The 13,261-nt window shown below is 36.8% G+C and overlaps 1 protein-coding gene across 3 annotated transcripts in view; it reads left to right on the top strand.

Annotated features, from left to right (window-relative positions):
* LOC110443840 (endonuclease/exonuclease/phosphatase family domain-containing protein 1-like) overlaps positions 1-13,261 on the top strand; it is a 52,849-nt gene that overhangs the window by 5,682 nt on the left and 33,906 nt on the right. Inside the window, exons 1-2 of one of the 3 annotated variants that reach the window (XM_021488276.1) lie at positions 4,325-4,469; positions 4,922-6,404. In XM_021488276.1, coding sequence (XP_021343951.1) covers positions 5,422-6,404 — 983 coding nt within the window. In that variant the 5' untranslated portion in view covers positions 4,325-4,469; positions 4,922-5,421. Of the gene's footprint in view, positions 1-4,324; positions 4,470-4,539; positions 4,617-4,921; positions 6,405-13,261 lie in introns of those variants that run through there. The other 2 variants (XM_021488284.1, XM_021488268.1) reach the window with 2 other exon arrangements.

Raw genomic sequence — 13,261 nt, forward strand, 5'->3', positions numbered from 1 at the left:
TTTGAATATTTGTAATTGAGCAGACATGATTTAAAAATTGTTGAAATGTCATTGACAGGTTTGTGTTAAGCTGTGTTAAGTATAATCTTATAATTGACTATACATAATTAAGATACTATCTTAACCCTTCTCTACTGGCCCTCTTATAGACACTTCCCTAGGCATTTTAATTTAGACAGGCAGAATCCATGTCTCTACTGTATCTAAATTATAGTTGTTTTTAAACTCTTTGAGATAGGGGGTTGTAGGGTGACAATTTGATGAAGCAAAACTATTGACTGTTTACATTTATCAGAATCAATTATATGTAACAACATACAGTCAGTACAATCTGGTATCGTTAGTTTATGTTTGATAAGATGTATGTAGACTAGAATGTCGACAGATTATCACAGGGGGTAGTTAAGTCTCCCACTGGATACAGCTAGATCTTAGAGGGGTTTCCACTCCATCTGTTGGTCAGTCTGTCAGTCAGCTGTCAGTCAGTGTGTCACATTGTCAGGAGGGTATATCTCACATACCCTGTCATCTACAATTACCAGGTTTTCTATGCAAGGACCTTTTGGGATGCAGAAGGTGTCACATACCGAAATTAGGTGTCATGCCCGTCTATAACCTGGCACGTCTGTAAATGACTTTAGCTGTTTAAGGATGTAAAGTATGAACAAACCCGACCACTGTATACAGAGTTATAGCCCTTTGCTCACTGTTCGTCACTTTGTCGAGTAATATCTCAGTTTTTCCACAGGTTGGAGACAATAGATTACTTTGAATACTAGTAGAACTACTGACTATTTTGCCTTGTTGTGTGAGATACATTATTTACAGATTATCTGAAAATGCAGTATTTTGATTTCGTTTCTGACAGGTACTAATGGCAATCACATATTACATAGTTACAAATACAATTAAGATAAAGTTTCATAACATGTCATATTTGTCATATTCTAAAGCGCTTTAGAGTGGCTTATGTTAGCTAGATAGGGCGCTATATCAAATGTTGTATATTTATTTATTTATTATTGTTAAAGGTTAGAATTGGCAAATTATCATTGAATTATAGGCATTGCTAAAGGATAGTATTGGCAAATTGTCACTGAATTATAGACATTGCTAAAGGATAGTATTGGCAAATTATCACTGAATTATAGACATTGCTAAAGGATAGTATTGGCAAATTATCACTGAATTATAGACATTGCTAAAGGATAGTACACATATTGGCAAATTATCACTGAATTATAGACATTGCTAAAGGATAGTATTGGCAAATTGTCACTGAATTATATAAGATGCTAATGGATAGTATTGGGGAATTGTCACTGAATTTTATACAATGTACATGTAATAATAATCATATACAACATTTGATATAGCGCCCTATCTAGCTAGAATAGGCCATTCTAAAGGGCTTTACAGTACATAGACATACAATTTATACAACCAATACAACTATCATATTCTTTAATCAATTCAATTTTTGAGGAATTCTTTGGAACTACTTTATCAGGCGCTAACTACTAGTCCTGTGCCACCTGGCTAATATCTCCCAATGTGTGTATGCCTGCGTGTGTGAGCGAGACATAGAGTACTGGACAGATAATCGCGGGATAAGATTGTGAGTCTACATGTCCTATGTAAGGATGTTTTTAACTCTGGTACCATGGTGAGCTTATGCCATACCGCAGCGTCCGCCGTCCGTCCATCAACTTTTCCTTTAAAACGCTACTCGTCCTGAACAGCCAAGTAGATTTTGACTAAATTTGGTCTGGAGCATCCTTAGGCCAAGGGGACTCAATTTTGTATAAACGGTGGGTGTGGCCCCCCTGGGTGCAGAGGGGCGGGGCCCAATAGGGGAAATAGAGGTAAAACCTTAAGGATCCTTCTACTACCGTAGGGATGAAGGGATTTTATCCTAATTTAGTCTGGAGCATCCTTGGGCCAAGGGGACTCAATTTTGTATAAATGGTGGGTCTGGCCCCCCTGGGGGCTGAGAGGCGGGGCCCAATAGGGGAAATATAGCAAATTCTTTAAAATCCTTCTTCTTCTGTAGGAATGAAAGGATTTGTTCCATATTTGGTCTGAATCATTCTTTGTTGAAGGGGAACCAATTTTGTATAAACCGTGGGTCTGGCCGCCTAAGGGGCCTGAGGGGCATGGTCCAATAGGGAACACATAATAAATTCTTTAAAATCCCTCCTCTTCCGTAGGAATGAAAGGATTTGTTCCATATTTGGTCTGTAGCATCCTTGGTTGAAGGGGAACCAATTTTGTATAAACCGTGGGTCTGGCCCCTGAGGGGCCTGAGGGGCAGGGCCCAATAGGGAACACATAGTAAATTCTTTAAAATCCCTCTTCTTCTGTAGGAATTAAAGGATTTATTCCATATTTAGTCTGAAGCATCCTTGGGTAAATGGGAACTATTTTGTATAAACTGGAGGTCTGGCCCCTGAGTGGCCTGAGGGTCGGAGCCCAATAGGGGAAATATAGCAAATTCTTTAAAATCATTCTTCTTCTGTAGGAATAAAAGGATTTGTTCCATATCTGGTCTGAAGCATCCTTGGGTAAAGGGGAACCAATTTTGTATAAACCATGGATCTGGCCCCATAGGGGCCTGAGGGTCGGGGCCCAATAGGGGAAACATAGCAAATTCTTTAAAATCCTTTTTTTTTTTGTAAGAATGAAAGGATTTGTTCTATATTTGGTCTGAATCATCCTTGGGTGAAGGGGAACCAATTTTGTATAAACAGAGGTTGTGGTCCCCCTAGGACCTGAAGTGCGGGGCCCAATAGGGGAAATAGAAGTAAATCCTTTATAATCCTTCTTCTACCATAGGGATTAAGGGTTTTTATCCTAATTTAGTCTGGAGCATCCTTGGGCAAAAGGGACTCAAACTCGTATAAACAGCGAGTGTGGCACCCCTTGGAGCAGAAGGGAGGGGCCCAATATGGGAAACATAGCAAATTCTTCAAATATCTTCTTCTTCTGTACAAATGACTGGATTTTGTCCAAATGTGGTATGAAGCATCATTGGGTGAAGGGGAACCAATTTTGTATAAACAGTGTGTCTAACCCCCCTGGAGGCAGAGAGGCGGGGCCCAAAATGGAAAATAGAGGTAAAACCTTTAAATCCTTCTACCATAGGGATTAAGGGATTTTATCCTTACTTAGTCTGGAGCATCCTTGAGCCAAGGGGTCTCAATTTTGTATAATTGGTTGGTAGACCCCCCCCCACACACACACACACACACACACACACACACACAGATACGACTACTGCTATATTCCACTCTCTGAAGACTTTCATTCTGTGACATGGATCTAGATTCCGGACAGAATCAATTTTGTCTAGCGATCAAATAAACCACACCTAACTACACCATTGATCAAAGGACAAGAGTGTGCAGTAGGCCAATGTAGTATACCTGTACAATGTACATAGTCAGGTGGGAGGGGTGTGGCCCAGTATACATGTACAGTGTAACACACAGGTAGACAGGTGGGAGGGCTATGACCAAGTCATCTTACTTTTATAGACATGTAACTTTTCAAGTTATGATTAAATAAAGTTGATGCAAAAGGAGATTGCCATAGAGTACCGTTGAAGTGCACATACATGTATAGGGTTTTTGCCAGCTATTTTGGGAAAGAGCTCCTGAGCAGGAATTGGGGAAAATATCATCTGCATTTGGCAAAAATTGAGAAATATCAGCAGTGTTCCCACATGGCACAAGTTCGGAAAAAATATCATAAGTTTTGAGAAATAAAACCTACAATGTGATTTGCAAAATAAATTCCTATAGCTGTTTCTTACAGTGAAAAGTATAGCAATAAATAAACACATTTTCAGTATTTTTCGTTTATGTATTTTGAATGCTCTTTCATAGACGGTTATACGTTGAACATTGCACATATAACGACATATAACGACTGGGTACTTGTATAAACATGTTTTTTTTTTTTTTTTTATCTAGTTGGGAACATAAAGACTGAAATTGGGAAAATACAGGGTCTTTTTTCAATTGGGAATTGGTCCCTGTACTGGACCCTATAAATATAAACACCTAGCAAAAACCCTGACATATCAAATTAGATTTCTGTTAACCATGCATTGATATGGATGAATCCATTAATAAGGTCTGCAGTACTAGTGGTGAAAGGGTTAAGGTGTGTATTGAAAATATACCATACAGTTGTGAAGAAATTGTATGCAACAAATTGCAAGTTGTCTGTGTGTATAGTTATAAAGAACAGCTACACTCTAGTGGACAGGCATGTTCACCCCTTTAATAGTGTAATATGTGTGATGGATAAACAAAGTGAAGTGCTTGTTCCCTGTACAACCACTCTCTTGTGATACTGAGTGACTAAGCTATGTCAGTATATATAGGATAGCTGGTAACCACTCCTCACAGTACTGCAGCTTGGTATTTTCGATGCTGTTCCGTATCTTCGATTTGGACTTAATGGTGAGAAATGTTGTTCTGATTCTTGGCTAATCAGTGTATATGTCATAATTGTTTGAATTGACAGTGTGGGTGATGACTTCATGCTTTGTCATCTCATCAGCAGAAGTTAAAGGGTTGGACACATGTCGACACGTGTCGAGTTTACAGGTAAGATACAGGTTACAGGTATCAGGGTTGCAGGTAAATAAATACAGGTTACGGGTGTCAGGGTTACAGGTAAGAAACATAGGCACCCCTCATGTCTGATGAGTGTTGCTCTGTGCTTATCAATGCATGTGTATAAATATTTATCTAACTTATTGCTGATATATTTCAGACATATATACAGACACAATTATATGACAGCCAGCTTCTGTACCAAAGCAGGTGTGTTTGTCTATTGATTGGATTATGACCTTCCATCATCTGACATCAAAACCTTTTTAACGCACCTGTTTTGTATCTTTACACAGGTATGTCAAGGTAAGCTGGCCCTGAGGAGGACGATGAGGACCTGATCAGAGGACACAGTGAGTGACCTGATTACCTACCAACCATTGATTTGTACAGCATATAATCCTGTCTGTGAGAGCCTCGGTACACACAGATTAACCGGGACCACTGAACCAAGTGAATGAAAGCTGGCTAGGCACAGGTGGAATAACAAGTATACATGCTGATCAGCAACTACTAGATGTAACAGTATGGAGAGTATGTACAGGCAAAAACATTGACAACTGTAGGGTGTGTGTGAGTGACAAAACAATAATGTACGGACATGCAGTCATTGACATGTACCGGTAGCGGAAAAATATGTTTATTAGTTTGACTCCTATTGTTCATCATGTATGGGAAGAAGTTACTGTACCTATCATAGACTTGTAAAAGTTGCCTGTGTCCTGGCACTGTACAATGTATTTGTTGAACTAGTAGTTAACCTTACTGATTTTAATTAACTGTCATCTGAAGTAAGATGGGTGCTGTCAACAGCTGTTGCATTCCTCGCCACACAGGAAGTGACTGTGGTGAAAACCATACCAAGACCCCAAAGGGCAAAGGTCACAAGCGCAATTTAAGTGCAACCTTCAATTTGTCCTTGGTAGAAGAGGATCCACTTCAAAATCTGATCAATATCAATTTTGCTACAGAAGAAGAACTTATGACACTGCCTGGAATTAATAGGGCAACATCACAGAATATTATTGAATATCGAAGACAAATAGGGGGATTTAAGAAAGTCGAAGATTTAGCTCTCGTATCTGGAGTTGGTGCTACAAAATTAAATGTCATCAGGAATGAAATATGTGTGTCAAAAAAATCAGCAAATACGAGTGTTACCAGCTCGTCACGAGGAAGTTCTCTGAGTAGCAGCAAACAGGATCTGTCTGTAGCTCATCTAAACAAGGAACAGCCAAAAAAGGCAGCAAATGTTCCAATCTTAACTAACATCAATACCTCCAACGTTTTCCAAATGATGAAAATAAAAGGTGTTGGACAAACGCTAGCTGAGAATATTGTGACTTACAGGGACAAAAAAGGTCCCTATACAACAGTGGAGGATTTAGTCAAGGTCAAGGGCATTGGCCCATCAGTATTAAGTGCAATAAGGCATCAAGTGACAGTGGAAGAAAGTGCTCCTCCTTCAGAGGAGAGTTCCGAACCCAAATCAGAGTTAAATGGGGACTTGGCAAATAGAGTGTCTCCCCCTGAAACAAGAGGTCCGGGGTTAGACAATAGTCAGCCGCGGCTACTGACGGCTTCAGTAGAAAATATTCTGGATATCATAAAGCCAATTGTGAAAAATTCTAGGAGGCCAAATGTAACACCATTTTTATTCAAGAGAAAAAAGCGGCATGCTGTTCGTTTAGCTTCTTGGAATATTGAGCGATTTTCATCAGAAAAAGCAGATAATATTGGCGTTAAAGAAGTTGTCTGTCTGACAATTTTGGAAAATGGGTAAGTATCAAATTAATGTAGCTACAGGCACATCAGTTTAAAACAGAATTAAAGTTTTATAGTGAAAAAAGACCTTAAGGGCTTTACGACCTTTAAACATTGCAGGCTATGTGGAAAGGATTTCAAACACTATTGGTGGTACACTGTATAACAATGTTATTTGCTGCTGGCATGGATTACTCCGCAGCTATATAAAATCAAAAGTGCAGTGTGAAAGGCAAAATGTCAGTTTTTAAAAAAACAATTAAGACAGGCAGCTGAGAACTATACACATCTGAATTAAGACAGGCAGCTCAGAACTATACACATCTGAATTAAGGCAGGCAGCTCAGAACTATACACATGTGAATTAAGACAGGCAGCTCAGAACTATACATCTGAATTAAGACAGGCAGCTGAGAACTATACACATCTGAATTAAGACAGGCAGCTGAGAACTATACACATCTGAATTAAGACAGGCAGCTCAGAACTATACACATCTGAATTAAGACAGGCAGCTGAGAACTATACACATCTGAATTAAGACAGGCAGCTCAGAACTATACACATCTGAATTAAGACAGGCAGCTCAGAACTATACACATCTGAATTAAGACAGGCAGCTGAGAACTATACACATCTGAATTAAGACAGGCAGCTCAGAACTATACACATCTGAATTAAGACAGGCAGCTGAGAACTATACACATCTGAATTAAGACAGGCAGCTCAGAACTATACACATCTGAATTAAGACAGGCAGCTGAGAACTATACACATCTGAATTTAGACAGACAGCTCAGAACTATACACATCTGAATTAAGACAGGCAGCTGAGAACTATACACATCTGAATTAAGACAGGCAGCTCAGAACTATACACATCTGAATTAAGACAGGCAGCTGAGAACTATACACATCTGAATTAAGACAGGCAGCTCAGAACTATACACATCTGAATTAAGACAGGCAGCTGAGAACTATACACATCTGAATTAAGACAGGCAGCTCAGAACTATACACATCTGAATTAAGACAGGCAGCTCAGAACTATACACATCTGAATTAAGAAGATACATTTTGGAGCATGATCTTGATAGTAGACGCTGTGAAAATGTGGAAGATTATGTTTGTAATAGAATTTGTTCACTGAGAAAGATAAAAAAAATCTCTGCTAAGAACCAATACCACATAATTGAAATAGAAACTTGAGAACACCAGCGGTAAAAAAGTGTTTAGACTGAGAGAGGTAGACAATCAAACTAGTTCCTCTATAGCTGCTGATCCTCTAGGTCTTATACACAGTTATACTCACGCTGGTATCATCAAAGGAAGGACAGCAAAATATTAACAGGTTTATCAGTTTTTACATGTCTACGCTGTATGGCATGTAGGACATTTGGCCTGTTACACGTACAGGTGCTTTAAATCAATTGGCTCCTCCTCCAGTTATCTTAATGAAATTGGATATCAGTTAGCAAAATTGTATATATTTACCTAATGCACAAATAATCGGGGCTGGCTTCATAAGGCTTTAGTGAAAAATGTATAAATTACTATTAAACTGTGTACTGTTGCTGTTTAAGGTTACTGCAAAGGGTGGAGCCCAAATCTAATGGTTTCCAAACAAACCACCATTTCGTGGGTACATGAATTTGTAGATTATGAGTACCCACTCAGACAGACAATTGCTTTATATCAAACTTGCACGAATGTTAGTATAAGTACTTGGCACAGGAAGTACATACATGTAGCAACAGGAAGTACATACATGTAGCAACAGGAAGTACATACATGTAGCAACAGGAAGTACATACATGTAGCAACAGGAAGACTGCAAGGCAGCATAACGTTACAGGTACATTGCTTATCTTACAATGTACCTTTAGTTATATATGCAGCAAATAACATTAGACACCATCTGCTCATAAATTGTACACAAATTAGATTGTCCATTTACAACCAGCTACTTGTCTAGAAATAGATCAGAGGGATACATGTGGGTCAACCATATATTATTGAAAGCATATACACGTAACATGTATCTAAATGTGAAACATAGGTGTCAACCTCTGAAACCTCCAATGAGCAGGATCTCGCTCCTAATGAGGGAGGGTTGGCAGCTATGGTAAAACTTAGGGTAAAAAAGTTAAAGAAACCGAGCTACAAAGCCAGGTTAACCCAGAGTTGTCAGATTAGACTAATGGTTAACCCAGGGTTGTCAGATTAACATTATTGTGTAGACTGATGGTTAACCCAGGATTGTCAGATTAACATTATTGTGAAGACTGATGGTTACCAGGGTTGTCAGATTAACATTATTGTGAAGACTGATGGTTACCAGGGTTGTCAGATTAACATTATTGTGTAGACTGATGGTTAACCGAGGGTTGTCGGATTAACCTTATTGTGTAGACTGATGGTTAACCCAGGATTGTCAGATTAACATTGTTGTGTAGACTTATGGTTAACCCAGGGTTGTCAGATTAACATTATTGTGTAGACTGATGGTTAACCGAGGGTTGTCGGATTAACTTTATTGTGTAGACTGATGGTTAATCCAGGGTTGTCAGATTAACATTATTGTGTAGATTGATGGTTAACCCAGGGTTGTCAGATTAGACTAATGGTTAACCCAGGGTTGTCAGATTAACATTATTGTGTAGACTAATGGTTAACCCAGGGTTGTTGGATTAACATTATTGTGTATACTGATGGTTAACCCAGGGTTGTCAGATTAACATTATTGTGTAGACTAATGATTAACCCAGGGTTGTCAGATTAACATTATTGTGAAGACTGATGGTTACCAGGGTTGTCAGATTAACATTATTGTGAAGACTGATGGTTAACCCAGGGGTGTCAGATTAACATTATTGTGAAGACTGATGGTTAACCCAGGGTTGTCAGATTAGACTAATGGTTAACCCAGAGTTGTCAGATTAACGTTATTGTGTAGACTGATGGTTAACCCAGGGTTGTCAGATTAACATTATCTTGTAGACTGATGGAGTGATGGGTAACCAGCGTATCATGACTTGTCTTGAATTCTGTTCATTCTAAGTTATAAAAGTCTGAAATAGGTTAGATACAATAACCATAAATCTTCATTGCTTTCACAACTATTTAAATATACTGTGTATTGTTCATTTAATTCTTGGTACATTGTATCTTAGAACTGTGCTATCTGACACAATAGAATGGAAACGTATAGTTTCTTTCTGTATTTGAAGGTATACTATATATATATTATAATGATATATCATTGCCCATTTTGACATATTTCTAGGTTGTGCCAATTCTACGTATTATCTTTTTCATGACCACTTAACAATTGATTAACCACACATAAAGGATTTCCTGTTATACCCACACAGTAGTCAATATATATACAAAACTAACATGGACAGCTTTGTCACTCAATTCTATTGAGGTTGTCATCACATCGGTTGTACGTGATGGGAGGTACCATAATGTAAACAAATTTGTATAATATCTGTCTGCAAACTTCATATGACATGTTCTGTCCATCCTACCACCCCAACTGTTTGTCAGGAGCATATCTCCCAATATTTATTCCAAATAATGATGATTTATCAGCCTGATGATGTATATCAAAGGTTATTGGTCCTCCTGTTATATTACTATCATACATGTATATGGACATAACATAACAAAGATAATTACATTGTCTCCTAGGGCCATTTAGATCACCCTGAACAAATCACACGTAAAACACAAATCTTTTATCAAACTTTACAGAGCACAATTAACCTACATGTAGTATGATCATCAGTCAACCAATAGAAAGCTGCTTTTACCAGAGGTATTAGAACCAGCTAGTTATACAGTTTGGATAGGTGATATTGTATATGGTGTCTGAACTGGAAACCCTGTATAATGTGAATACCCTGTATAATGTGGATACCCTGTATAATGTGGATACCCTGTATAATGTGGATACCCTGTATAATGTGGATACCCTGTATAATGTGGATACCCTGTATAATGTGGATACCCACAAATAGAGCACACATTAAAGTAGTACACATTTTGATGTAAGTTAGCTAGGGCTGTCACAATGTAAACAGGTATATATATCACAATGTAAACAGGTATATATATCACAATGTAAACAGGTATATATATATCATAATGTAAACAGGTATATATATATCACAATGTAAACAGGTATATATATCACAATGTAAACAGGTATATATATATCACAATGTAAACAGGTATATAAATCACAATGTAAACAGGTATATATATCACAATGTAAACGGGTATATATATATCACAATGTAAACAGGTATATATATCACAATGTAAACAGGTATATATATCACAATGGAAACAGGTATATATATATCACAATGTTAACAGGTATATATATATCACAATGTAACCAGGTATATATATCACAATGTAAAGAGGTATATACATCACAATGTAAACAGGTATATACAGCACAATGTAAACAGGTATATATATAACAATGTAAACGGGTATATATATATCACAATGTAAAAAGGGATATAAATCACAATGTAAACAGGTATATACATCACAATGCAAACAGGTATATATATCACAATGGAAACAGGTATATATATATCACAACGTAAACAGGTATATATATCACAATTTAAACAGGTATATATATCACAGTGTAAACAGGTATATATATATCAAAATGTAAACAGGTATATATATCACAGTGTAAACAGGTATATATATATCATAATGTAAACAGGTATTTATATCACCATGTAAACAGGTATATATATCACAGTAAACAGGAATATATATCACAATGTAAACAGGGATATATATCACAATGTAAACAGGAATATATATCACAATGAAAACAGGTATATATATCACAATGTAAAGAGGTATATACATCACAATGTAAACAGGTATATACATCACAATGTAAACAGGTATATATATCACAATGTAAACAGGTATATACATCACAATGCAAACAGGTATATATATCACAATGCAAACAGGTATATATATCACAATGTAAACAGGTATATATATCACTATGTAAACAGGTATATAAATAACAACGTAAACAGGTATATATATCTCAATACACGGGCATATCGTATCATATCTCAATACACATGCATATCGTATCATATCTCAATACACAGACATATCGTATCATATCTCAATACACAGGCATATCGTATCTTATCTCAATACACAGGCATATCGTATCATATCTCAATACACAGACATATCGTATCATATCTCAATACACAGGCATATCGTATCTTATCGCAATTAATACAGAAATGAAACACCTTTATGACAATATATATCGGGATTTGTATGGCAACACAATTAAATGAAATTCGCTGTATCGCAATATCTTCAAAAGCTTATTTTTATGCCTCGGCTCTAGGTGTCTACCAGCTATTCCTATACATTCTACCAGCTATTCCTATACATTCTACCAGCTATATTCCTATACATTCTACCAGCAAATCCTATACATTCTACCAGCTATTCCTATACATTCTACCAGCTATTCCTATACATGCTACCAGCTATTCCTATACATTCTACCAGCTATATGCCAATAACCATAAACAGGGTTATTACTAGTGGGGGTAATGAGTTGAAGTTTCATATCGATGGTTGATGTAAGAAAAATAGTAAATCTATGTAATCCATATAATCCATATGATATAAGAAACAGTTTGATAATATTCAGACAATTTCTTTTTGAAGCGAACACTGTTATGACAATACCTGTATATATCGGGATATGTATGGCTATATACATTCCTTATGTATTGCAATATATGTGATACACTCTAGAAATATAGTGACTCTCGTAATGTTACGTAGGAGAAATCTACTTTATGAGGTAACTGTCTATTACAGATAGAAATATTTGTTCATTGTGCTCGAAATATGTAGACAGATACAAAGGATAATGTGTATTAATGACTGTGTAAGTTGGTGTAAGTGAAACAAAGGACAATAGAGGTACACATACCTACATACATACTTTGTGTATGATAGGACACATGCCTACATACATACTGTGTGTATGATAGGACATCACCTGTTATCACAATTGATGTATTGTTTTACACCTGAACTGGACCCTGGAATCAGTGCAATTTGTGATACAGGTCGTCATAACGATTAGGTACACTAGTACAATGTCCATGATCCAGGATACGCTATTTATCTGCTCCTTATATAATTACCTTGTTACCAGTCATTAATACACAACTGGTGAAGTACATATTTAACCAAACATAAAAGTTAATTTGTGCTGTATGGACCTTCCTGATAAAAATATTGTTCATGATATTAATACTATGAATACATAAAATGAAAATAACATTTGATTTCTTTATGACACTATTATATTCTTGTCAGTGTAAATCTTGTCACGCTGTTTCACATAATACAGGTATTTATTAGACTAATTAAAGATTCTTGGAATACTGTAGAACAAAGATGGCAGAGAAACCTTCTAATTCAACAGATATCAAAATATAACAAGTATTTTGAAATATTTATTAGCTTATGTATTACTTCTAGAAGCATTAGGCCTATGGTAATTCAGATAATGTTAAATGACACATTGCTGAAAGGCCATCAAGTTTGTGAAAATGAACAGCCTTGATCAATACTAATAAGAATGTCACAGGGATCAGAACAACCACTAATGGCTCTATTTGTTTTTTGTTTTGGCAGTATCCCAATTATATAAAATGAAGAAGACAAAGTGAAAACCCAGATTCTGTAGTGGTTCTCATATTAGTCGCCACATTTGATCATGCAGTGGTATATAGAGCAGGCCAACCTGTTTTGCCCAAACCTTGGAAGGTCCC

Source organism: Mizuhopecten yessoensis, unplaced genomic scaffold, assembly GCF_002113885.1.
Source record: "Mizuhopecten yessoensis strain PY_sf001 unplaced genomic scaffold, ASM211388v2 scaffold1961, whole genome shotgun sequence".
NCBI classification, from domain to species: domain Eukaryota; kingdom Metazoa; phylum Mollusca; class Bivalvia; order Pectinida; family Pectinidae; genus Mizuhopecten; species Mizuhopecten yessoensis.